At 37.2% G+C, this 27,223-nt stretch overlaps 1 protein-coding gene and 1 long non-coding RNA gene across 10 annotated transcripts in view; one reads left to right on the plus strand and one right to left on the minus strand.

Annotated features, from left to right (window-relative positions):
* BIRC6 (baculoviral IAP repeat containing 6) overlaps positions 1-27,223 on the plus strand; it is a 167,700-nt gene that overhangs the window by 105,014 nt on the left and 35,463 nt on the right. For all 7 annotated transcript variants that reach the window (XM_048938004.1, XM_048938007.1, XM_048938008.1 and 4 more), the window contains exons 61-65: positions 3-199; positions 1,782-2,082; positions 4,349-4,566; positions 6,234-6,398; positions 8,242-8,410. In XM_048938004.1, the coding sequence (XP_048793961.1) occupies positions 3-199; positions 1,782-2,082; positions 4,349-4,566; positions 6,234-6,398; positions 8,242-8,410 (1,050 nt within the window). The remainder of the gene's footprint in view (positions 1-2; positions 200-1,781; positions 2,083-4,348; positions 4,567-6,233; positions 6,399-8,241; positions 8,411-27,223) is intronic.
* Positions 14,725-18,966, minus strand: LOC125690065 (uncharacterized). Of its 3 annotated transcripts, none has more exons than XR_007375488.1 (3): positions 18,449-18,966; positions 17,857-18,179; positions 14,725-16,732 (listed from the first exon to the last, which is right to left on the minus strand). It is a non-coding gene; the product is annotated as an uncharacterized LOC125690065 (long non-coding RNA). The 3 variants fall into 3 exon arrangements; XR_007375489.1 differs by having other exon boundaries at positions 18,324-18,474; XR_007375487.1 differs by having other exon boundaries at positions 18,290-18,474.

Below are 27,223 nucleotides of genomic sequence, written 5' to 3' on the forward strand. Positions count from 1 at the left end.
AGAACATACAGATTTACTGGGTCCTTGTCCTGAAGATGAAGCCATCAGTCCTGGGGATGAGTGCATGGATGCAGTGTTAGATGAATCACTTCTTGAAACATGTCCCATTCAGTCTCCACTGCAAGTTTTTGCAGGGATGGGTGGATTGGCCCTAATTGCGGAGAGACTCCCTATGCTTTATCCTGATGTAATTCAGCAAGTAAGTGAAAAAATCAGTCTGGAAAAGCATGCTAATAATTTTTTATTTGTTCAAGAACAGTATTTTCCTCATATTTCTGTATGGTTGAGTTTGAAATCTCTGTTTTGAAATCTCAGTCAGGAGAGGAAACAACTTTAAAATACACAAGTGCATGACTTGCACAGCAGTGCAGTTGTACATGCTGTTTTCCTAGACACCTTACAATTTGCTTGAATAGCCATGTTCTTGTAAAACAAAAGCAGGAATTCAGTATTCTTCTTGCCTTACCTGTGTTAACTCCTAAGGTATTTGGGAGGGTATGGTAGCAAAGAGTTGCTGTTGTGCTATAAAGCCGTGCTTACATATCATTTAATTGTTCTCAGTGATAATTTTTTTGTGGTTAAGTGAAATGCCATCTTCAGCGTGGACTATATAATTTTATTTTATATATTGTAATTATAAATAACCTTATCTGAATTAATTTTATAATAATAGCATATGAATTTCATAGTAAACATGTAATTTATTTGTACATGTGTGCATCTCTAAGTATCATAATTACATGTAGAATTTCTGTGGATAGGCTTTTTGAAAATGTCAGCAGTTGTGTTTGTGTGGAATTCTTTGGCTGCTTTTCTTGGTATGCAGGTCCTTATTATGAAAAAAAATCAGAAATAGCCCCAGAATTATTTGGTTGGTTGTGTTTCTTAACATTTTTTTAACTGATATATACTAATAAAAATTGTGAATGTCTGTTCCCTGTGAAATAGGTTGATCATGACTGAAGGGTGCTGCTGAGTACCTTGACTGCAAAATTATGGCAGGAGTGGATAGCCTGTCATGAGATCAGGGTGATTAGTGTGAGTCATTTGTAAATAGCAGTGCAATTCAGGAAGAGCACATTCAGTACTGGCAGCACGTTACATGGAAGTATAGTTTGTCTGAAAATGTTTTAGAGAGATCGCACGAAGCCTGTAGAACATCTCAAAGTTAAGGAAATGTGTTTGCATAGGTGATTACGGTATTTGGAAATACTGTGAAATAGCATGTAGTCTGCATTGATAAAGACAGATCTGTGTAATTCTGCAACAGGTAAAAGTCAGCTTATGGCCATAAGAAATTTGATCCATTTCTTCCCTTCTTTGAAGTCTTCTGGAAGTTCTGGGAAGTTATTTTCTTGAAATATGTTTTTCTTATTTGTGGTACATTTAAATTTAAATACAGAATAAGAATTATGTGATTGTAAAAACAAAGCAAGTACAGTAATGTTAAATAGAAGATTCATGGTAAAGACTCTTGAATTCTTTAGACTCTTGCTTTTAATTTAAATTTTTTTAATCTTGCTTTATTTTACTGATACTTGTCATTGTATTTAAATATTATAAAAGCTTGAAGCTTCTGTGATGTTAAATTTAGAAAGACATGAGTGACTGTACTGGATTCATATGACCCTGTGTTTTTGGTAGTCCCTGATCCATGCATCTGTTAATAGTAGTATATTTAATGTGAATTTTAAAAGTCTTTCATATTAAGATTTCGTGTCCTTCAGATCCTAATTGGCTGCATGGATATATCTATCTTTTAATTCTTGTTCTTGTTTAAGGTGAGCACTCCAGTTGTTACATCAACCACACAGGAAAAGCAGAAGGACAGTGATCAGTTTGAATGGGTTACTATTGAACAATCAGGAGAATTGGTGTACGAAGCACCAGAAACAATTGCTGCAGAACCTCCACCGATCAAGTCAACAGTTCAGACTATGTCTCCCATACCTGCTCATTCTTTGGCTGCCTTTGGTTTATTTCTTCGTCTCCCGGGCTATGCTGAGGTGCTGCTAAAAGAACGGAAACATGCTCAGTGTCTGTTGAGATTGGTGTTGGGAGTTACAGATGATGGTGAAGGAAGTATGTGCTGCAATTATTATGTTTCTTTGTAGACCACGGCTAGATCATTTTACTTAAAATTATTTATACTGTAATATGTGTAGCAGGAAGTTAGAAATGGTTTGTGCAATTTGCTAGCACTGTCATAATCTCATCTCTGAATATGAAATTCTTCCTCATGAAGTTTCGTGACAATCATCAGTGTTCATATGCTTACATCTGGATGCTAGAGTAATTGTAAAACAACTACTGATTGAACTTAGAAATGACATTGTTAAAATGCCAGTGCACTTGGACAGAACTGTCTTGGGTAGTAGGATGTGCTCAACTAGCTGAGGAAATGTTGGGTATCCCTGCAGCCAAATTCAAAGTAGCATAGATAGAAGCAAAGCTAAAGCAGACGTAGGATAAACTCTTTGAGATTACATTAGAAGAAGAGGGGATAATTTAAAGATTATTGCAACCAATTAGCTAAGAGTGAACTCTGTTGTAATAGTGTGAGTTCATAGGAATAAAGGGACTATTCTTAGACAAATGAACAAATGAGCATACAAATTCTTTGTCGTCAGTGTCTTTCCAACCTCAAATAATGCATATCGTTCTAGTATAGATTATTTCTCAATGTTTTTCAAAACAAAAGATGCTAGTACTTTCAGACTTCTTTCATTATGCCTTTGCAAACAACGCTGTTTTTCCATATGCTAACCACCTGCATTTTGTTTCAGTTCAGCAGTGTAAGTCTTGCTTACTGTCCTTTCTGTTTTATATTTTAATTCTTGTATATTTAGATACAGGACAGTAGTGAGGAATACACTGCTTAACAAACAGCTATGCAGTTTACTGGCCGATTACTCCAGCCTGATTTAAATAGTAATTAACTAGAAGACTGCATACACTTAACTCTGATTTTTGTTTTTTTGAGTTGATTTCAGTCCTTCGCTTTTGCAAACAATTATAGATGCATTTTGTATAGAGAAAGAGGCCAACACAAAACTTGACCTTTTTTGATTGCTTTACTTTCTTCTTGAGCGCATCTACTATCGCTATTGGAATACAGTTCCAGAACACCATTTTCCTGATAGATGGGAGCTGTCTTTCATTTTCAGCCTAAAATTGCTCATATCCAGTTTTTTGCCCAGTTATCATTGTACCTGCATTATTCTTTGTGGATAACTCTTCTTTCTCATGTACTTGATGACTGGAATTGTATTTCCTTTTAGCCTATGGTTTTGCTGGACTAAATAGTCAGTTTCTCCATTCTCCTAGCTAAAAGGGTGAATTCAGCTCTTTATCAAATACAGTATCAGTTTGCAGTAGTTTACACTAGTTCTCTGTATAAAGTATTAATGTTTTCCTTTCCTTTTGTAAATACATCTTTTAATACCCCTATAATCCTTCTCACAAAATATGGAGATCTGCACTTAAAAATTCAGGGTTTATATGTTAAATATGGGTTGATTTGTCTGTGAAGGTAGATCTTGGGCATATGTTTAGATTTCTTTTTAGTTTTATCTTTTCTCCATTGTCATTTGGGTACACCTGCAGTTGTGGAAAACTGACAGGCATTGTTAAATACACACACAAAAAAATTGAGACAGTTCCCAAATACATCTGTTGCATTTGGAGGTCATTCCATTATTTGTAATGTTTTTAAAAGAAGTAATATTTGCTTGTAATACAGACAGGTTAAATTTTTTAGATAGGTCTACAAAATGTAAGCATGCATCATGTAATTAAAATCATGCAAGTATTTCACCACGTATTCAACTTGAGTCGCATCACAGCTTGGATTGTGCAGTGGTTTAATTCATAATTTGGTCACGAGTATAAAAAGCAAAAAACACATCATGATACATTACAGCTGCTTGTCAGCTGAGCTGCTGTTTGTTGACCATCTGTGTGCTTTAACTCATTCTGCTTGCAAGGCTTGGAAAGAAAGAATTAGTCTGAACCAGCGTCTTTCTCTTTTATTTAGAAGTATAACCTGCAGTGTAGTTAAATACAGAGAACACACATGATTATTAAAGAGTTAATTTTCCTCCCTGGAAATGGTGAATCAAATATTCTAACTTTTGATTTTAACGAAGTCCGTAATGGAAATAAAGAAATATTCTTCTGAAAAAATGTTCTTAAGAGACATTTAATATTAGATAGCTTACCATAGCGGAATGCTTAAGTCCTTAGTATATTTCTGTATTGTAGTGTTGTGCAAATCGCTGCAAAGATTAACAGACAATACTGAACTACAGAAAGAAAATGTGACTTTTATTATTTTTTTTTAATCCAGGTCATATCTTGCAGTCTCCTTCAGCAAATGTGCTTCCAACCCTTCCCTTCCATGTGTTGCGCACTTTGTTCAGCACTACGCCATTGACTACTGATGATGGAGTGCTGCTTAGGCGAATGGCACTGGAAATTGGGGCTATACATCTTATCCTTGCTTGTCTGTCTGCTCTAAGCCACCATGCACCAAGAGTTCCCAATGCTAGTCCCAACCAGGCGGAGGTAAGTTTAGTAGCAGAATAATTGCAAAGTAACAGTTTTTGCTATAAAAAAGAAAATAATTCACCACTTTCATTAAAATTTAATTTCTACACAGTTGGCATTTGAATGAAGAAGAAAAATAATTATAAAATACTAAAGTAATTATACTTACTTGTTGCATATAAGCATAGTAATCATAAAATTTAACCAACAAAGAAGGCTTATCATGAAGCATTAAGGTGTAATCAGTTTCTTTCACAGGATCATTTTTTTCAGTGTATGAGAGGCATGATAATGGAGGGTTGTTCTTTCTTTATTAATTATCATTCATTAGCATGACCTCATTACCTTATTTAGCATTCATCATCTAAACTCTACTAACTGCAAATTATTTCCTCTTAAAAGCTTGTAAATATAAATGAGTTGTGAAAATTAATGAATTAGTGGAGCAATCTTTAATATTTCTACACTTTTCAGGATCCCAAGTGGATCTCCAAAATAAAACTTTTTCAAGGCGCTTACCTTAGACTACCCTATATTCAGAATGTGCATCAACTGACTTTTTTTAGGATTATGAGGTGCCATTTCTGCGTGAGACTGCCTCAAAACATGCTTAAAATTAGTTGATGGCTTTCCCTCTCTTACAGTATGGCGGCAGAGACTTGTGTGGAAAAAGTTCTGGTGGCTAAATATGGCTAACTGCTGCTGAATATATGGCTGCCCATATTTTGGCAGCTTCTGGTACTGATGAGGGGGTTGAGGAAATTAGAGAGAAAACTACAGAAGTATAGTTCACTTTATTGGCTAGTTAATTTTGAAGGGGATCTGAGATATTCTGCATCTAATTGAGTATCAGACTGATGACGAATGAATGTCTTAACATTACAGTACCTTTGAATAGAAAGTGCAGCCATTAATTCTGATCTCAGGTTGAGCTGTTCCATGACCCCTAAAACAGGTTGTTTCACGCAATTCATAGCTATCCAAGTGATAGGTGGAAACTTGAAATAGGAGATCCACCAGACTCTTCACCAAAGCTTGTATTTCCATGGCAAGGAATTTGCCTTTAATTTTTCATGAAATCCTCCTGAGCGTTCATGTGTGGCAGCATCTTCATGACAATAATCGCACAGCTGTTTCATTACCTCACCTCCAGCACTGGGTGCAGTTTGGGTGCCACAGCACGAAAAGGACGTAAACCTATTGAGAACATCCAAAGGAGGGTTACAAAGATCCTCAAGAGTTTGGACAGCAAATTGTGTGAGGGGTGGCAGAGGCCCCTATATTCCTTCCTTCCATCCCTTCTTCTAATTGTTATTCAACTTGACTAGGAGTTAAATAGTAATAATTTCAGAGATTTATTGTTTAGCGTAATATTGATTAGGTAACATTTTAATGTCTTTCATCATTTAAACAGTAACAGTATTTTAAATGAGAACAAAAATGGACTTGCAGTTTTAGTTAAACCCAAGAATCACTTGCAGCAATGTAGTGCTGACCTGTACTGGAATTTTGTGGCAGGAGTATTCCTATTCACAGCTTCTGAGTTCACCTGGATCTTAATATCTTGATTATATTAATAAACTGACATTACATTGTTCTGCAGAATAAAGGCTTTGTAGATAATTGGTTGGTAAGGTAAAAATTTTGAAATGATTATGATTTTTTTTTTTTCCCCTGTAATTTAGCCACAAGTGTCAAGTACACACAACAGTGCTTCAACAGAAGAACAGCAGTTGTACTGGGCTAAGGGTACAGGCTTTGGAACGGGCTCCACAGCTTCAGGATGGGATGTTGAGCAAGCTTTGACTAAGCAAAGGCTAGAAGAAGAGCATGTGACCTGCCTTCTACAGGTGTGTAATGATGAAATTTTGATTAATCACAAGTGATTGAAATATTAGGGCCTAGGAAACAAAAATAGAATTTGTAATTTAGTCTGATAGAACAGTAATTATGGTATTTTGGGCAAAAAGAAAACCAAAACAAAACCGTTGTAAACTGTGTGTACGTCTCTGTACATGAGAAATTAAATATATTTTGAGTGAGGCAGTTTTCAAGCTTCACTAGGCTACTGCATGAAAAGGACACAGGGGGTAAGTGTAGGTGACAGTTCTGAATAGTCTGTAAACCAAAATGTTTTCTGGTATATTTCCCTGGAGCTGTCATGCATCTCTGTGGCATTCAGTCAAAAGTAAAGACTGTCCATCCAGGAAAAGGGATAAGTAAGTAGACATTTTTTATGCAAAAGTCATGTTACCTATTCATTTTTCACTGTTTTTTTCTCTGCTTTAAGAAAGTGTCCAAAGCTGTTAGTAAAGTGTCCATGAATGTGTTGTATACCAGCAAAACAAAATCTCACTCAGACATATGGATAATGACATCTTGATTGTGTCTCTTAAATAGCAATATTAAATCAACAGTGAGCATCTAGATCTCAGTACTACCAATGCCTTTCAAATACCTTATATTAAGGACAAGATAGTCCCATTCAGTTAGGCCTTTTAAGTCCGATTGTGAAACGCAGCCAACCCCAGTTATCTTAGAGCAGTGTAAAATGAGAAACATTCTAGTCATCAAAAATTTCATTCACAGAACTGTCAGCTCAAATGTGTTAACTAACATTACAGCTGGGTAATGAGGTCGAATTCTGAAAATGTCCATGCCCTTGCTGATGAAGATATCAATTTGATGTAATCAGTTATTTCTGTCACTGTAGATTATAAGGCACAAGTATCACATCCTCTTACAGAAGCAAAACAAATCTGAAACAATTCTCTGAAGTGCAAAAGAGTTCAAAGCACCTGAATGACTCTTGGCAAGGCTTCCAGGCAATATTCTGTGTTATGCCATGCAGAGGTTTAGTTATAACTGTCAAAAGTCATGAGGAAGGGAGACGTTTGCATTGAGCAGTCAGCAATGGGAGGAAGAAATAAAAAAAACCCTTCAGCATTTTGCTAAAGATGTCAGTCAGTTTTACGATCAGTTCTCTGGAAGGATTGTTTTGGAAAGTTCTGTTGTATGGAGCGCTGCTAAAATAAGATGCTGCAGCAAAATACAGTGGGTAGTGGGGTTAGAGGGAAGAAGGAGAACAAAAGGTCTTCAGCATCCATTAAGGGCCTGTGAACTCAGCAATAGCTGTAGTTGGGATGGCCCACGGTGGCTTCCCACCTTTTCTGAGTGTAGGGTTGCTCCTTGGTTACTGAAGCACAAGCACACACGTGAGCAGTTGTTCAGGGTTACTGACATGCTCATCACAAGTTACCTCATGTGCAACTGAAAGTTCCATCCAAAAGTAGATCACAAATAGCTTTTACAACATTTGCATTAAAAAAAATTATATTTTTTAGCTATTGGCTGTTCTAAAGGGGAATGGGATTGATTAGCAGCATATCTCAGCGGTGAGCTTGCAATCTCCTCTTTTGAGTAATTCTAGCAGTCTTATCTATGTTCACATTAGTTGATTTCTTGAAGTCATTCAGAATTAAAATAGTTAATTTTATCATTTGCCAAAATTGTGATGATAATCTAGGAACTGGATAAAACTTCTGAGATATCTTTGGGACTGCTGAAATAAACGTAAGTAATGAACTGGCAAAGTACCTTGCAAAGTATTATGGGATATTCCTTAAGGAGGAAAACCAAAGTTCTTTTGCCTAAAATGAATCGGTTTTGGTTAAATACTTTTCTTCATTTCAGGTTCTTGCCAGTTACATAAATCCTGCAGGGAGTGCATCAAATGGAGACCCTCAGACTAGCCATGAGGGTAGAGGACAGAACAGCAGCGCTTTGCCATCCGTTCTCCTGGAGCTCCTCAGTCAGTCTTGCCTCATTCCAGCAATGTCATCGTACCTCCGCAATGATTCAGGTAACGTGCCATTCTTTCCTTCTAGATCCAAGGTACTGAACTCTGTCAAATAAGCAGAATAAGAAAACAGTGCTGTATCTATCAATAATGGCTTGTTCTGGCTACCTTCAATATGTTTGCTGTTTTAGAACTGTACTATTGAATGTTTATTCACTTCAGCCTTAGAAAACTAAATAACAGCATTCACCGAAATACTCTTTTGTTCTTAGTGCTCAAACTTAATTGCTTTAGAGTCTTTAAAATTGAAATTGAGTTCTTAAGCTGTTGAAATTAACATGAATATCATATTTCCATCTGAAAAATTCTACTGATTACATAAAAGATCCATGGAGAAAGAGTGCTTTATAGAAGACCAGGAATCTTTCTGTGAAGAAAATAGTTTTCTAAGAAAATTGAACAAGTATATGCCTGAAGTAGATACGTGTTGCAACTACTAAGTTCTAGAGCTGTTCTGTGTTTACTTTGAGCAGAACTTTTACTTTTGCATTTAGGAAATGCAAAACTCAGCCTCTTAAGTAAATTGCAACATTTTTGTAAAAAATGAACAATGAAATCATCAGAGTTGCTTTTTTAAGAAGAAACAAATGAGTTGTGTGTTGCTGCAATACTACTGAGAGATGTTTTGATAGTTTTCATTCAGAAAACACTGCAGTTATCCAAGAAAGTTTCAAGCAGTGAGCTAAGCAAATGCCTGTGTGGAAATAATGGTAAAAACATCAGATTGGGTTTGTGATCTATGTTCAGTCTCACTAGATGACAGGTGTTAGTATAAAGTTATTGGTAAATGTGTTTTTTTCAGATAAATTTTACCCTTATGCTTTGGAACATAGACTTTGCCTTAGGCTGGATTTTCATTCAGATGCTTTGTAAAGATGGATTTAATCTGTAAACAGCAGAATATATTGTTCCAAATCTATATGATTTGGTTTGGGGCCTGATTTGCCTTGTTGAAGTAACAGATAAATATGTAATCACATCACTGTAGCTCTTTTGGATGCCAGTTGTATTATGTATGATGTGAATTTCTTCAGTGTCATAGCTGCTTGGTGAATTGTGTGATACATTTTGTCTCCAGAGTTTAAAGAGAAATCATCTGTGTCTTAAGTGTCTACAAAACTACCCAGAACTAAAACAAAAACGTGGCTCTTTCAGTCTAGGCATTACATAATCTTATATGATGGAAGAAAAGTAGTTCAACAAGCCTACAGGGGCCTTACAATAAAAAATAAAAATACAAAGCTGTCCCTTGCCAGGCTTTAGACACCTCTCTCAATTTTGTAATGAATTTGTTGATCCTGTTTTGCACATATTGCAGTCAGGAAGATGAACCGGCTTATATGGTAGGCTCATTGCTGCAAATGAAAATCTAATGTAAAGGGATTTTTAAAAAGATGAAGTAAAACAATGAAGAAAAGCAGTCTCTCTAACAGACCTTCATAAATTCTTCTGTTGTTGAGGTAGAAGGGAAAAGTCACTGAAAAACCTGGCAAAAATGCCCTTTTATCTAGAGGATGAAGCTGTTGGTTCAGAGTTATAAATGATTCACAGCTGTTGAAATTGCTTTTTGCTGTTTTCTATTGGAAAACATATCTGTCTGTGTAAGTCACCTTTAACTGGAGAAGAACAGTCAGATAGTGATAGAAGAGATGAGATATGTGGCTAGTACAGAGAAGTTTAGACAAGTTTGACTTTCAGGGACAATTTGTTTTCCCTAAGTACAAAGAAAAGAACAGCCTCAGCGGAAAATATGAATTTTAGGTATCTTTTCCTTTGCTGGACTACTATCATGATTGTCAGAGGATACTCAAATGTTACAGTTTTGAATTAGCAATTAGTCAAGTGGGAACAAAACAGATACTATTCATAAATGTGTGAGTGGCTCATAAAGCAACAGATAAACTCTATTAAAGCACAGCAAAAGCTTTCTTTTTAGAGAAAAGCTGTTACCTACTCTCCTAATTCCAAATTCACAAAGATTGTTACTTTCATTGGAATTTAGAACTCAAAGATTGTGATGCTGAATACATTGGTCTGAGCAATACAGTCTTAAGTGCTTCCTGCTGTATTTGTTCAGAAATGTATACCTAAAACTGTAATTGACAATGTTTTTCATTAATAAGAAAAAAAGCTGTGCGGGCTTGTATCAGTCAAGCTTGTCTTTGGAAACATAAGACACCAGTGTGAGAGGATGATGTGTGAGTAGGCATGAATTCTGGAAAGAGTGTCTTTGCATCGTGAATATTTGAGTCAGATGCATTTAATTTAAAAGCAGTCCCTGAAAACAGTTTGTCTTAATGATAGCCAGGCATAACTCCAATGCAGTAATTACTGTTTAGTGCAAAAGCAGACAATGCTCACATCAATGTGTATGAGTTGCAGGTGGTGCTGGGGTTCTAAGTATCACCAGCAGAGTGTCAGGAAACACCACTGAACCCGGCTGTTACAAGAGAGGTGGAAGTTTGGATGCTTTGGAGCAATGTTGAGCTCTGGTACAATGCTCATAAGATGGAAAAATTACCTTAAGCAATGTATTTATGGTTGGTAACTTTGATGGTTTATTTTCTTTAATTAAACCTTGAAGACCAGAGCAGTGTAGTAGAACAGACTTGACTCTTTCATCTTAGACCTTCTAATTTCAAAGTTCTCTAGGCTAAATTCTTATCTTTATTCCAGTAGGACTGAATGCTTACCCGGTAGAGGTAGGAAAAGAAACAGTATTATTGGTAAAGCTCATGAGCACAGTCTTCCAGTTTTCAAATGGGTGTAACTTCTGCTATCAAATGTACCTTCATGTAAAAGAAGCAACTGATTATATTTTTCCTGTAACATACTGGACTGAGAAATTAGAACACTGCATACAGAATGCTAATAGAGTGTTCCCAGGTTCTGGCACCTCATCAGTAACAAGCTGTTCTGAGCAAAATGCTGACAGAAAATAGCAAATTTCAGTATCTCTGTAACTTTCTGAAACCTGAATGGGTAATATTGGAAGTAGTTAATACCTCCAGCATAAGAGTAACCTTTATTCTCTTGCCAGGTTACAGATTTCACTGTAAATCATTTAAATAAATGATCTTCACTTATTATCTCTGCCATACACGTAAAATTATGTGGAGAATATTTTCTATAAAGAAGTATACATGAGTGAAATGCTGGCTTTTCTTTGTCCCACTATTGCACATTAGGCTGATGTCACCATAGCCAAACAATATGATGGGCATTTTGGTATTAGTGAGAATTTTGTGTATTATTTAGACATGTTTCGGTAGGTGCAGGTATGCTACATCCTGCAAAATTCTTGAACAGGCTCAGTACCAGAATATAACATTTACCTTTATTGTGCTTAGAAATGGATCGAGGGTTTTTGTTGCTTTGAATATGTTTTGCCATTACCACTCAATTTCCCTGAAACGTATGCAGTCTGGATTTTTATCTGGGTTGTTCTAGATTAAAGTAACATTAATCAGCTGAATAGTGCTCACATGGTTTCAAGACCTCACCTTGAAGTAGATCTTTTCAAACCAAATCACTCTGTCACATTCTGCAGCTTCATCTGCTTCAGAGTAAGGTGATTGTAAAGCCCTTGAAAACTGCAAACTGACTACTTCCATTAATTTCTGTAATTGTTTTTTTTCGTGTCAAGAAGGAAGGTTTATCTGTCTATGAAGGACTTCTGCATATTATACAAGAGATCTCAGCACTAGGCAGAAGGAACAATATCTACTGTAATTCTCCCTGTTTCTTGAATATTTTTCCCATCTTTGTGTCATATCTTGTTATGGCATTACTATGACTTTGTTATATTTCATTTTATAAACAAAAATAAGTTTGTAGCACGGTGAGATTTTCCTATTACATTTATGTTTATCCCTAAAGAATTCATGTTTATGTTTGTAAAACTGATATAATTCTTAACCTCTGTGCCATGGAACATCTAACATGTATTCATTACTGGGCACTTATGTGTATTTTGTGCCAAAAGCTGTCATGGAAAACCTCTTTTCTGTTGTCTTTCATACAGCATGTTTAATTTGAAATTCTAATTTATTTTTAATAATCTCTCAAATACGTGGAAAATTTTTCTCCTTCAGCAGTGTACCACAATAAAATTTGCTTCCAACAAGAAGTTCCCAACAAACACAATCATCAGGTACTAACAGGAGTACATGGCTATCTAGAAGGTCAGATTTTGCTGATAAAATAAGTTACTTGATTGGGAGACCTAGGCTCATGAAAACTAACAAAAGCCAATATTTAATAAGAAGGAGAGAAGAAAGCTCTACAATAGGTAGGTGGTTCTTCCTTAAAAATGCAGCTGTACTAGCTGGTTCCTAAACTAATACCTAAGAAGTCCTGAGATGACATAACCTTGTTTAAACCCGGGAGAGAGATTTGTTTCCACCTGTTTCCTGGAAGACAAACTTCATGGCAAGTCACAGAATTGTACCTGAATTCTTTGCTTGAATTCCCAGGCATACAGGAAGCAGATGGTGATGTGATTTGAGCTGACAACTTGCAGCCACTTCTTTGCATGCTTACCTCTTGGCTCTTTTAGTCACCCCCCTCCTTTGGTGAAGAAAGAATCCATGTTATGTGGTTGGCATACCTTGTGGTGTTAGATCCAGTCTTCCTTGGATTTGACTGCAGAAAACAAATGATGTGTTTCTGTGGGAGGGCTTTACTAAAGGCACTGTGTGTGCAGGATGTTGTACTTCGTAACAATCCAATTTTTGCTTTAAATGCATATTTTGTTATTTATCAAGTATGGGGACATCCTGGATATGTGGATTCATTAGCAGTTGGATTGTTCCAGCCTGCTGCCAAGTACCTCTTCTGGAAATTTTTGTATGCAGTACATACTGTGGACAAATCTGCTGAAGGTGATCATACTGAGTTTGTTTTTCTGCCTCTTGATAGATCTTTGAGGCTTTATCTATTTCAGGCCTGCCTTCCTCATCTCAGAGCTTGAACTATACCAGCTTTTTACTGAAGCGTTTATTTTCTATTGATCATACGTCTCCTCTAGGCACTCTGTGGTGTTGCTTTGCTGTTTTAAGAGCAGTCCATTTCTACTGGACTGAGAAGGCTGAATACTTCTGGAATCTTGTGTTCCCTTATGGGTCTCAGAAGTTGGTACAATGAGTTCATTAAACTGTGTGCTGACATCTTTATTCCTCCACTGCTGAAGGTACTACTGCAGTGTCAACATTGAGTCGTCATGAAACTCTGCTTTTCCATAGATTTTTAACTAAATAGTGAGAGGTGTTGCTGTTAAATTCTTTGTTTGAAATTCTTATGCATATATTTGATTAAAGGTGTAAACGCTGGCTCTATTGGATTGGAGCTGGTTAAGTAAAGTTAGATCTAAGTCTGCATGAGCACGGAGATGAAAATATTGTCATTTAAGAGAGGGTATCAGACTTCTTTTTTGGAACGAAATACAACTCATATGCTGGGGCAATCTTTGTGATAAAATTACCCAGTTACTTCTTTCAGAAAGTCAAAGCCTGTATGGTATGAAAAACCAGAAAGTTCAATGCCAGTTTAGGTAGACAGTATACAATTATCCAAGCTTAAAAATGCCTCTAGTTTTCATTAATGTTAATGAACTCGTTCACGGGTAAAGGAATGATGCTGGACCTCCTCCATGGATGGTTCTAACTTTGGGCGTGCTCTTTACCTAATGTGCTGTTGAAGTGCCTTACAAAGTGAGAAGTGTGGTATCACACCCCAACGTTGGTGTACTGGTCAAGTCACGGTTTGGAGAAGATAGTTATGCACTGAAATGACATGAAATGAAAGTGTTTATTGATTTCACAGAATTGACAAGCTTAAAGTAACTTCAGGATCAAAATAAACAGTTTCTATCTGAATTTTCCTTTCTGTTAGTTTCCAGGTTCATGTAACTTGTTAATTTAAGCCCCATCACATAACTATGTTTTATGAGATTAATGTGATGATGCCCATAAATATACTAATATAAGTAATACATAGAAAGAAAGGAAGAAAGAAAGGAAGAAAGAAAGGAAGAAAGAAAGGAAGAAAGAAAGGAAGAAAGAAAGGAAGAAAGAAAGAAAGGAAGAAAGAAAGAAAGGAAGGAAGAAAGAAAGAAAGGAAGGAAGAAAGGAAGGAAGAAAGGAAGGAAGAAAGGAAGGAAGAAAGGAAGGAAGAAAGGAAGGAAGAAAGGAAGGAAGAAAGGAAGGAAGAAAGGAAGGAAGAAAGAAAGGAAGAAAGAAAGGAAGAAAGAAAGGAAGAAAGAAAGGAAGAAAGGAAAGAAAGGAAGAAAGAAAGAAAGAAAGAAAGAAAGAATAGTCCTAAGTAGAAATGAATAAGCTACATTATTTCTTTTCAATACAGCTGAGCCTTACAGAATGCTCTGAAAATCAGTATACAATACCAGAGAATTGCTATAGAATACAGATAGTGGGTAAGTTTTCTTGTCTGCATGTTTTCTTCCAGTGCAGCCTCAGCTCTGTTTATCATTTCTTCTAGATTAGCCGGTATTAACTCAGAGTAGCAAAATCAGAATATGCCATCTTCCACCTCTTTCTTCTGTAAATCACTTCCAGTGTCATTTCTGTAACTGATTGAAATATCAGTGCCAAATTCTTTCTATCGTAGATCCCTGACCTTGTTTTATGTACGTATTGTTAAGACATGACTTTTGAAGGCTCCCTTGGTTAAGCAGTTAGGAGGTTCTGTACAGTAATGAGCTGTTCTACATGAGGTTCTGCTATTTGCTGTGTGTAATTTTGCCATGTGTGTAGTTTTGCCATGCTGATTTTCAGAAACACAGCTGTCCTGTTCTTCATGTGGCACATGTAATACTCAGAATGGTACTTTTTAAAATCAGTTCCACACCCCTTCTTTCTATTTGTACATGAGTTTTCTCAATTATGGTTTTTAATCCTCAGCTCTCTATAGTAGCTTTTCTTTTAGAAGAAATACATAGAGTATATTCATGTATAAAAGAAACTTTGATAACCTTAGATTGTCTGCAGATTTGGATTAAATTCAAAAACATACATAAAAATAAAATAAAAAAAGCATACATGAAAACAGTTTAATGGTTTTCAGTAAAGTAATGGTGCATTCCATGAAGTACTCACGGGAGTTGCAGTTCTGGGCCTAAGCCATTCAGAAAGGGAAGGACTTGGTCCAGAGAGAGTATATTCTTCTGGGAAATGATATTGAAGCTATTTTCCATACAACACCATGCATTCTTTTTTATCTTACCTGAAAATAAGCATCAGGTAAAACTATGAAGTTGTATTTTACTTGCACTAAACACATTCTGAAGATGGTAATATGGAAAATGTAGTTTCTGGTATTTATTTTTCCTTTGGAGAATATGTGTCAAAGTATTGTAATTTGTAATATTTCTTAAAAGAAGTACTAAAACTCTCATTTATTTTTTCACACCACTTAAAAGGAGTTTTAATTAGAAAAGCACATTGTCAGTATAGCATGATTTCAAATACAGATTCGGTAAAGGCAATAGAACCTAAGTTTTTTCAGCTTTCCACAATACTAACAAAAATGCTGCAGAATATAGTCAGTCAATAGTTAAAATTTTACTTAGAATATTACAATTTTTGGTATAACACTGTTCCTTTTTCCACACTTATTGCACATCTGTTTAGATTTTAAGCCTAAATTATGGTGATCTAGAAATAAAACCCTTTTGTCTGTTTTCTGGTCTCAGCTATGAAGAGACAGACTGCACAAAACTACAATAAGCATCATGGGACTTGCTTATATATATCTTCATGTATTTAGTAATCTCTTTCTGTGTTCTGGTTGTTTTCACTGTTTTTCTGTTTATATTTTTTGTGCCTTGCACATTTGTTGTCAATAAAACAGTGCCACCTCAGGTTACATTATTTGGGTTTAATCTCTCATCCATGAGAAACTGAATATTGTCTGTCTTGATTTACATAATGTAGCACCCTACCTGGGCTCACAGATGCATTCAGCAGTTGTTGCAGTGCCCTTAGCCAGACACTTCGCTCTGGAATGTTTCTGATAATCTTTTCAGACTGTGAGTTTTCTTGCTTTAAATTTAGAAATCATCCTTACCATCGCTGGTCTTTGCACTGTGTGCTATGCAATTGGTGTTCAAAAATGCCATCAAAGTGTAGTGTAGATGTACACAAAAACAATAACGAATAAATTGAGCACAGTTCCAATAATTCCAAGCAGTGCTAGAATAGATTCTTCTTTCTCCTCCTTCTCCTCTCGCCTTTTTACGTCCTCCAGTGTTGTGATGGCAGAGGTCCCCATTTTTCCTGCAAATTTCTTCACCAGTATTCTGGCAGCTAGCTAGAGGAAAGAAAGCAAATGGTAAATCTGGTCTGACAAATGTGCAAGCTCTCATCTTTTTAAATGTAGTTCTGTGCTTTACAATTTTTTTTCTCATTTCTACATTTATTGAGTTGTATTCATCTTTTCTTTTTGTATGAGCATGTAGATGGTAGAAATAGATGCAGATTGGATAGAAGGAGTGAAAAACAGCTTGATGCTTCAAACTTAATTAATGTGCCTTATTATAAAAGAAATGTAAAATGTGTCTAAAGCCAGCTAATTTGTTTCCTCATGTAACATCAAATCGATGAACGCAGGTATGGAGGCATTGTCAAATGCTCTGAAATGCCCGGAGAGATTCTGTGAATTTTCAGCGGCTGTTAAATAATTTAACTGTCACAGTACAGAAACAGTTGAAAATGTTCACGTCTGCTGTTGCCCAGCATGGATAATGTGCCTCCTTAACACAGTATAGCAGTCTTTTTTTTGAGCATTGAGCCGTAAGCAGGCGATTGCAGGTGAGATCTCATCCTTTTACTTGTTTAATACATCAGCTTTTGGACATACATGCAACAGTAAACATTGAACAGAAGATGTCTGTCTCTCCAAATATAAAGGTTATTACTATTCTGGATGCTTATTGCTGCAGTATGCCAAAGGACAGCAGTGCTTTCATAGCAGCAACGTTCTGTGCAGTTTAAAGACTTGAGATAGAGACTTACAGACATATGTATGATTTATTACCTATTTTTGTTGCAAAAGTGAGGTTGACAGCCTGTCTCTATTACTTAGCTGTTCTTGCACTCTTAATTTACAGCCTAATATCTTCTAGAAACACATTCCCTATAAGATTATGTTCTCTGGTGGCTGGGATGTTTATATCGTACATAATCTGCTATGCTGTTTTAGCCGTATCGATCAGAAATTTCATGTCTTAAGCTGAAATTTGATTGGGCTTTTTACTAGTTCAGATAACCTACATTTATTGAAGATTTGCAGTCACATTTTATAGTGCTACAGCATTTTTCTCTCTTGGCAAGCATCTTTAATCATTGATGATGAATGTATTTTGCTGAGTCTAATTAAAGCCATCAGCTCAGAGCACATCTCCCAGAAAGGTAAAATAAGATGATGTTTCTTACCCTACATTGCATCAGGAATAAAATGTCATCAGACATGCTTCTTACTCGTCGATTCGGTGGTAAGCCAGGCTTTTATCTTCATGAAGGGGCTGCTCTCCTCGCTCAGATAGACCCAGCACGAGCACGGACAGTTCCTTGATGAAGAAGTTTAACGGTGAGGGGAATAACATTACAGAAGCTTCCCTCGGTGATCCACCAGCATTGAGGGTAGTCGAAAAACCCTTCTGGTAATGATCCTTGCTGTTGACTAATTCTCATTAAAATGAGGATTTTTTTTTCCTTGGATGATGTAGAGCAACAAAATGTATGCCGTTTGGTTTTGCCTTGGAAAAAAAAAAAATGAGCAGCTCCTGTTTTATTCAATGATATTTAGTTATTTATTAAGATTTCCAACCCCCCCCCCCCCCACCACCACCACCAGCCTATGATTTACGCTCTGTGGCAGCCGCCTGAAGAGGCTTTCTCACGTTGACGTGCCGTAATTCCAAATGCAGCGAACTACGTGCAGCCACGCTCCGTAATTTTAGTCCAGACTGAGGAGGGATGCAAGGAAGTCTGTGCTGCTTGCGGCCGTGTCAGCGCTGCCACACACCTGCGCTCAGAGGCTCTGGAAATAATTCCAAGGTATTCTTCGGAGCACTGCAGGACTTAGGCAGACAGATCTGAGGGGAGGAATGACGGCGGCTCCAGTCGCACACTGTGGCGAGCTGTGACATTGATTAAACATGCACTTGGCACTTGCTGAATAAAGAAGGAGCTACGAACCACCCTTGCAGACAGCGAGTTGCATAACAATGTGCGATGGCTCCGCTGCTTCATTGTCAGGCCGGGCACATTTTCATCTTGCAACAGCAGAGAAAGTGTGCGGCGTGGGGAGGAGTGTGGCTAACTGTACTTCGGGGGGTGCTGATGGAGTGCTGCGAGACAAGTAGTGGCATTAAGGCATTCGAGCTGAAACTGTGTTTCTGCCTGTTGTCTTTTTATGCTTTGTTTGACAGGCAATCGTTTCTAAGGGAAATACTGACGCTTATAATGTTTTTGTACTCACCACCAGAGGAATGCAGGTTAGGGTGTAATTAGTGAAAGCACAGACTTAGAGAAAAATATTCCTGTTTGCCTTTTGGAGGAGGCAGTGCCCCTGATTCCTCCTAGGTAGATGACAGAGGTGTTTTCTGCCTGTGCCAGTGCAGGGGAGGGGGCAGCTCGCTTCTTCCCACCCTCTTCAGACAAAAACTGACGACAACAAGAAACCTCCACCACTTTCTAGAACAGCATAGTTCAGAAGTAACAACGAGTTGCTTGAAATTCATTTTTCAATAATCTTTTTGTGAAGTGTTTAAAGAAAGCAAGAGGGTAAAATCATCACTTTAAATACTTCAAATTTAAAATTGTTTTACACATTAAGTATTTTGTCTCATTTTTCTGAAGTGTTAAAGTACATTTTTTTTTACTTCATAGATGATTGGCAACACCCAGTATTTTCAGTGTGCATTATTCAATGGTGACTGCCATGTTTGAAGTACAATGTACTGTGTATGGTGCTGGTACTTGATTTGTCCTTATGCTGAGCTTAGTGTTGACTCGGTGCAGTTGTTTGGCTCTAGAAGAATGGTACAAAGAATTAGTTTTAATCTGTCCAGCACTGCTTCCCTAAAATATATTATAGTGTGAACATGCAGGCTTTCACTTTAAGCTCTCTGTGTTCTGAAAAGGCTGCTGCAACTTCAGTTTTCTTGGAATGGTTTCCTGTCGATGCATCTCAAACAAAGTTCTGTTTGTTTAGATCTGCTTGGATACAGAGATGGGAAAAATGTCACCTGTGTATTCTGACCGTTCCCACTTAATGGTAACCTAATATTCAAGCCATCATACCATATTAACCCTCACATGTTAAAACCTGAACTCTTTGTGAAAGGAGATAAATTGTGCAATGTGTGTCTTCTATTTAACGATAAATGATGTACTTGGAGGGTAAGAATCCATCACCTTGTCGATTTAACGCGACTTGATTTAAAGGATTCAAGGCCAGCAGAAGAATTTCTTCAGTGTTGTTGAGTATAAATGGTGACAATAAAGTAAATTTAGCAGCTGCACTGCAAATAGATGGCTAATTAAGATGTACCCACAGAGAGCAGCAAAAGGACCTGCTAAGTATTTCTTGGCCTGGTTATAGCTGTGGTTGAGCTCTTGCATCAGCCTGCTGTCATGAGCCACGTGAGCAGCTGATAGTACAGGAGCTACATGAACCCAGGGAAGCAAATCTCTGGGGGCTCCCTCTGCACACAATGGAGGGGGAGCAACAGCTCTTGCACGCCATGATTCAGATCCGCCCTTTGCATCAGCCTTGGTGTGATAATCCATCCTTCCTCTGCATTAGTATGTGCGGCTGGGCAGCTGTGCTGAAGTTTGGAGAACACACCGAGCGCAGCACAGTGAGAGGGATGGGGCAGCGGCGGTGGAGAAGAGTTCTTGTCTGTAGGGGAGAAGAAAAAAGTAAAAAGATTGTCAATCCTAACATTTCTTAATGACAGGAAGCTTGAGGAGTTCATCTGTGTTGGGTGGAAGCTGATATTTACTGATACCAAACTCCTTTATAACCACAACACATCTTCAATATGAAGAGAAAATTCCATGTGAGATTTTTCACATTTTTACATCTTAAGTGAATAATATGGGGTCATTTTGAAAAGACCTTGATTTCTGCATAATGTTTTGTATGAAAAATTAGGGAGATATTTTATATTTTGCATAAAATAGTCTTAGAGTTGGCACATCTTACACACATCAGTAATAAAAGCACTTGTTTTGTTGTGGATGTGAAAAGGTTATGTGCTATTTGGTTTTGTTATCCAGAAATGCACTAAGCGTAATTCCATTTGTTCCATCTAGGCCAACCTTTCAAGCATTTAGTAAGACTTTGGCAAGTCATTGGCAACTAATTTGTGTAGCATCCCAAGAGCAGAGCGAGCAATTTCTGTTGATTAGAGGTCGTTCTGTTCATTACTGCTGGTGTCTGAGCATTTGTATTGCATGGAAATAGTCCTGACCAATACAAACATATGTCATATTTTACAGATATTCATATTTCAAGCAAGAGTTGCCAAGTTATCTTGTAAAGACTCAGTGGTATAAATACAATGATATACAGTTTCAGTCCGTAAATGATCATTATCCTGCTATGTGCTACAGCTGTGAGTAATGTGTTATACCCATAGCATCACACTTACAAAACAGACAAGTACTCTTAGCCAAGGTGTAAGTTTTATTTTTTTCCTCATGCGTTTTTATGAATGTATATAATTTTGATTTTAATGTACCCTAATGTTATCGTGTTATATTTTTGTTAAAATCTGCACATTCTGAGTGAGGTATTCATGCCCTATAGAGAATGAATGCTCTGGAGAAGCCCAGGGAGGTTGTGGATGCCCCGTCCTTGGACGTGTTCAAGGCCAGGTTGGACGGGGTCCTGGGCAACCTGATCTGAATGTGTATGTTTGGTGGCCCTGCTAGGCAGGGGGGTTGGAACTACATGATCCTTGGGGTCCCTTCCAACCCGGGTGATTCTGTGATTCTGTGAGAAGATTGCACGTTAAAAGAGAATGTAAATAAAGATTTGGAGGGGATAATATGAAGAAAAGCATAAAGGATTGTCTAGACTTAAAAATCTATTTAAGACACTGTAATGAGATCCAGAGGATCACTCATACATCATTTATGTGTGGAGATTATTTCCCCTTGTATTTGTTCTGCATTTTCCCTAAAATGCAGGAAAATGCATCCTGTAGGTTATATATTCTAGTTTTCTTCTGTGACAACTTCCACAAACATCTGTTTGAGATCTGACACTGTTTCAGTTTGAATTGCAGTACGATAGAGAAAAGCTGTGTCTGTTGGGAGATGCAGTGATAAAGATGAACCAGTTTGCTTAGTGTAACCAAGAAGCAGATGTCCATGCCCTTTCCTCCTCCTTTCTAAGGCTTTTGGTATATTATTCTCATGAGATCTAAACACAGCTACTGTTTTTTGTTGGGGGGGGAGGGAGAGGGAGAGTGAGAGTTGGTTATGAGCATATGAGCGCCTTACTTATTTTTTCTGACATAGGTAATGTGTGATGCCTTTGAGTCCGCAGTGATGGCATGGTTAGTCTGAGTCATATTTCGAAGTCTTTATTTTGCTGTCTGTTGCAGGAAAAAAAGCTTAAGTTACGTTTAGATTTCTTACTGTTGTCATTCATAGCTCTTGATGTGTATCACCTCAGCCTTGTTCGAATGATGTTGACACTTAAGCTACATATCTACATGTTGTAAGAATTTTCCTTCTGATTGTGGAACTTCAATCATACAGAATTGTCTCAGAGCTATGAGTTCTAGCTTTTCCCCATCTGTCAGTCTTCACCACCAGAAACTTACATGTTCCAGTCCCTCACACTTGCTCTGTGGTACTTCTATATTAAGAAAGCAGTTTAAGCTTTATCAGTGCCACCCAGAGTAGTTTGACATAGAGAGTAATATCAGTTTTTCTGCCACACTCCTTTTGTTGCCAGCTTCCATTAGCACCAGTCAGGATCAACCACTGCTTTGTTGTCTGTGCATGTGGTTGGAATGCATACCAGTATTTAATCAAGAAAACTGGCAAGTTTGATAGGTGAGCTCAGCGTGCCTTTGGAGGATGTTGAGTGATGTGTCCCATACTGGCTTGGAGGGAATTATTTTAAGCTCTCTTGATGAATGGAAGTTACTCAGGAGCTGGTGGCTGAATCTTGCTGACTCCAACTGTGGTCACTTACTGGGTGTCATGGAATGGAATGATGGAAAAAAGACTATTGCTTTTGGCAGTCTCACATAGGATGTCAGGCATCTTCATTTTTTACTTTTGCTGTGGTATCAAAGAGAATCTCTTGTATGAGTGTTGTACCTCTGAAAAGTGATTGGTAATTTTTAAAATGCTTCAGTGATGATTCAGTGCCATTCCTTATAGCTCAAGAGGTTTTCTTCCAAAGGTATCCAGGACTAATTCTTCAAGTTGGTTTGAATGTAAGCTGCACGCTTCTGGAGGATGGAGAATTTCAAGTATCAAATTTCTGAGCTGTCATATTCTTAAGTTTTATTGTGGTAGAGTTATCTGTTAAGCAAATATTGGATCCTTCTCCTGGGCAAGCCCGGAGAGGCAAAGTAGTGAGCATTGATCCTAGTCCAGGAAAGTGGCTCTTGGTGAACAACAGAACTAAAACAAATTCTGTTTTCTTCAAAGATTTTAAAGTATCTTGCTTGATGAGAAAGAACAAATTCTGTGCGTATGAGTGAGTCCAGATGACTGCTTTTATTTAAATACAGAGAAGGAACTGTCATCCTAGTACCTTTTGCTATGACTTTCTTCTGATTTCTTATCTTTACTTTGAAATGGTTTTGGAGCAAGACCATGACATTCTCCTTGTGAAGTCTTTTATTTCCTATTGCAAAAAGAATGAGGATGTGCTTATCGTATTTTAAAAGCGTTTAAGGTATTGAAGTATTTCCTAGTGATGTTTTTGTAGTACAACAACTAAATGAACAGATTTTTTAAAAAATATTAAAACTGATTATCTACATGTGCTTAATAATATTGAAGGTGTACGAAAGAACTCATTGTGAACTTGTACATCTAATTTGACTCTGTTGCAGAATGTTATTTTAATTTACAGGGAGTTGTTATGAAGTATGCATTGAAACATTACCCTACTGAGGTATTTGAGAATTAAAGACCAGGCAACCTGAGTTTCTTTTCTAACTAGATACTGGATTATTTGTCAGATAAGACACTTAGTCCTTTGAAGACTAAAATTTTCTACCTCCAAAGAGCACACAAACTATTTTTCTCCAACCAATTATTAGTTTGCAAAAAACCTCTCAAAGAGGTTTTATCTTCTACTTCAGTCTTCATCTGTTTCTGTACTCCACATTGTTTTAGATTGCTTTTGAGCATCAGACCATTAACTGGAGAGCTCTTCACTGATTTACACAGCTGCTGATGACTTTTGGAGCTGCATATATAGAGCATGCTTTAACATGCAGTCTCTAGCTCCGCTCACTTGATTGCAGTAAATTTCCCATAAGGAAGGAAATTTTTTAGGCAATATACCTGAAAAAGTATCAGGAGAGAGATAAGAAGGGTTAGGGCTAGATTTAAGTGAGGCTTCTCACATCACACTTTGTTCTTCCTTCTGCTTTTGCTCACCTATGTACTGCTGGATTTCTGTGGAGTACTTTTCAGAAGGACAGATCTCTGGAATAAAGAGTGGAATTTTTTTGTCCGTTTGTTTACATGAGCTTTAAGTTACAGATACTTTTCCAAAATTATGACTGAGTCCCCAGAAGTTCTTTACAGGGCTATCTTGAAAGCATAAGGAAACTAGGTTCTTTTCTTATCTCAAGACCAATATGAAGTTCTGGACCTCTGTGGTTACAGGATAGTATGATTGCTTTGAAGCAGGAGCAACAGACTGCTTATCTATCTGTATCAGTCTGCCAAGAACCTGTTGTTTTATGGTATCCCCTTTGGATCTGCTTGAACATCAGTCTTCCAGTACTGACATGAAGTATATTTTTCTGGCAGACTTTGACGCCTTGCACTCGGCTGTGCAATATGTTTTATGTAAAAGGAAACTAAACTGCAGTGTTTGCCTTTTGCCTTCCAAAGATGAGATATCTTTTTTAATAAGCTTCCTTGATATACAAGGATTTGTAGAAGCTAACATCATATATGAGATGCAGCTGGTATTCATTTTATTACTGAAGTTAGTTTCTGTGGTTTTGTTTCTAATTGTTTACTTCAGAAGAAAAGGTAGTGAGGGCTGTTGTCTTTAAAAGGATTTGGTTTTGGCCGTGTGACTGTTCAAGGGATATGGCAGTAAAGCTTCTGTCTTCTTTAAAGAAAAGAGAGCTTAAACATAAGCTTTCCTGGTCAATGTTATCTTACTGCTAAGGTCCATGAGTATTTCATCCTGGAGTTTGTTTGTTTGTTTCCCATTTCATTAATTGGCAGCCAAAATTGTTAGGTTCGTCTCTGCTAATAGGATCAAACTGGGGGCCTCTAACTACTAAATTAGCTTTCTCTCACAGCGTAGTTGGTAAAGACACTTCACAGGCCTTTTGAAATTTGAGGTACCACATTGCATCTTTGAAAATTTCCATGGTAAATATTATTGGAACTCACATTTTCTCTTATTTTTACTTTAGACTGTACATCTCAAATGGTTTCATGTGGATTTAATAAATGTAGTTGGATAGCTGGTGGGTGTCCGGAATAGATTTCTGCAATCTACCAGATGATCCAAACACACTCACAGATTAATAACCAACAGCATCAGTGCTTTTTGAAAAGAGAAGATGATATCATAGCATAATAGGACATTACACTGGGTGTCCTGTAATTCCATATCACATTGTAGAAACATTGATGCCCTTCTATTCTTATCCCATACTGCTCCTGGTTGCTAGTGGTAATGTAACTGCTGGGCATGAACATTTTATTGATGCGCATAAGAGATTCCTAAAAGTTTACAATAGTAAATAATGCATTTTCAATGTTTTTTTTCTTTTTCCTCTATTAGTGACTTAGACATGTTGCGTAATTGAATAAGATGCTAAGAGTTTCTTGTGCAAAGAAGGAATATATACAGAGAAGATTGCCATGATTAGTTTTAGATAATTTACTTCAGCTTTCCTGAGGAGGAGCTCCCTGTACTTCTGGATCAAATTTCATAACAGTTAGGAGTCATGAAGATCAGAATGAATTTGAAGAGAAGCTTAATGGAACATTGAGCACTGCCTTTAATTTTCATCATTTGGAACTCTCATTTGTTAGATGGTGTGATAGGTCTTGATTATTCTTGGCAGTCTCACTGTCTCATCTGTTGCTTTCTGTGTGTGTTCTTGTTTTCTCTCTTCATTGCATGGATGATGTAAACTTTCCTGTTCTGCATGTCTGTGGTGTGGAGATGATTCTTTCCATCATATATGATGCTCAGACATGCTGGTCGATAAATTTACCGCATGGCTGCTTGCACTCTAGAGTGCTCAACATGTGTTGAGTGCAGGGGATTGCCTTTCATATAATGTAGGTTCAGGAAGGCTGTTAGGCTTCAATTTCTCCACAGCCTGCACCATTTATACCAAAACCCCACGTTGATGTTTAAATAATCAGCTGTTCAACAGAAAATACACTGAAGTGGTAAAGGTTCTGTCTTGCATATGTATATTTGTCATGTTGACCAGGCAAAATAGTTAGGTATTTAAGGCAGAATGAGATTTGTAAAATTGTCTTCTTTCTGTCACTTGACTGTGTGGTATTGTAGGTATGCTCACAAAAGGAAAGTTTGCCCTGAAGCACAGTGAAAGCACGTCCATTCACTCAAATAGTAATGTGAGTGTCCTTTGCTGATAGTGTGGAGGTAGAAGTAAAAGCCTAAGTCTTGGCCTTCTTCCATCTACTGAAGTAATGGTTTAAAAAAAAAAAAAAAAAGTAATCCTTCATTATCTAATTTTGAGTTTCCACGTTGATTTCTGCAGCATGTGCTATGAAATGGCAGATTTCCATCTTATTTTCAATTCCCGTCTTGCCTTAAAATACTAGTGACTGTTTTATGGGCTGGAAGGGGTAACATGACTTGCTGAGGACCATTGCAAGGTGGCTGCTTGCCCACTCCTCCTGCCAAAAATAGTGAAATCATTGTTCCCCCTCCCAATGCTGAGATGATGAAAGCCAGATTAACTTCCTTAAAAATCCTGCTTTGTGTTCGTAGAGCAGGGATACCTTTCCTTTAACCTCTGTGGAGTGCCTGCACTTGAGAATTAGCTTCAATTATACTGCATGGTTTAGGAATTCAAAAGGGGGTAAATATGTATTCTGATTTCTAATAATACACTTAGAGCATGCCTATGTGAGTGTGCAACAAATGAATGGGCCGACAAATAGAGTTGCTGTGTAAATCTAAGAATTTGGTCTTATCCAAAAGTAAGCACACTTAACGTGTAGCAATATGCAAGCTTGCACCTGATTCTATTTGATTTAATTTTTCAATAAAATTTTTGTTCACAGCCATTTAAATAATGGAATTTCTCTTAAGGAGAATATTTTTCTTACTTTCTTAGTTAGGAGGATGATTTATTTGACATTTTTAGCTTACAACTAATATTAGATTGATTTCATTAAATCTACTTCAAATAGAAATTTTCTTTTCATCTTAAATGCCATAGCAAAGAGAAATAGTGCTACCTACTTATTTCCATGGAACTACAACAGATACAAAGAACACAGTAACGCTGTTTTGATAGAGCACGTTCACAGCTACAACTCATTCTTTTTCAACATGGTCACCACTAACAGCCAT

Source organism: Lagopus muta, chromosome 2 (genome assembly GCF_023343835.1).
Source record: "Lagopus muta isolate bLagMut1 chromosome 2, bLagMut1 primary, whole genome shotgun sequence".
Taxonomy (NCBI): Eukaryota; Metazoa; Chordata; class Aves; order Galliformes; family Phasianidae; genus Lagopus; species Lagopus muta.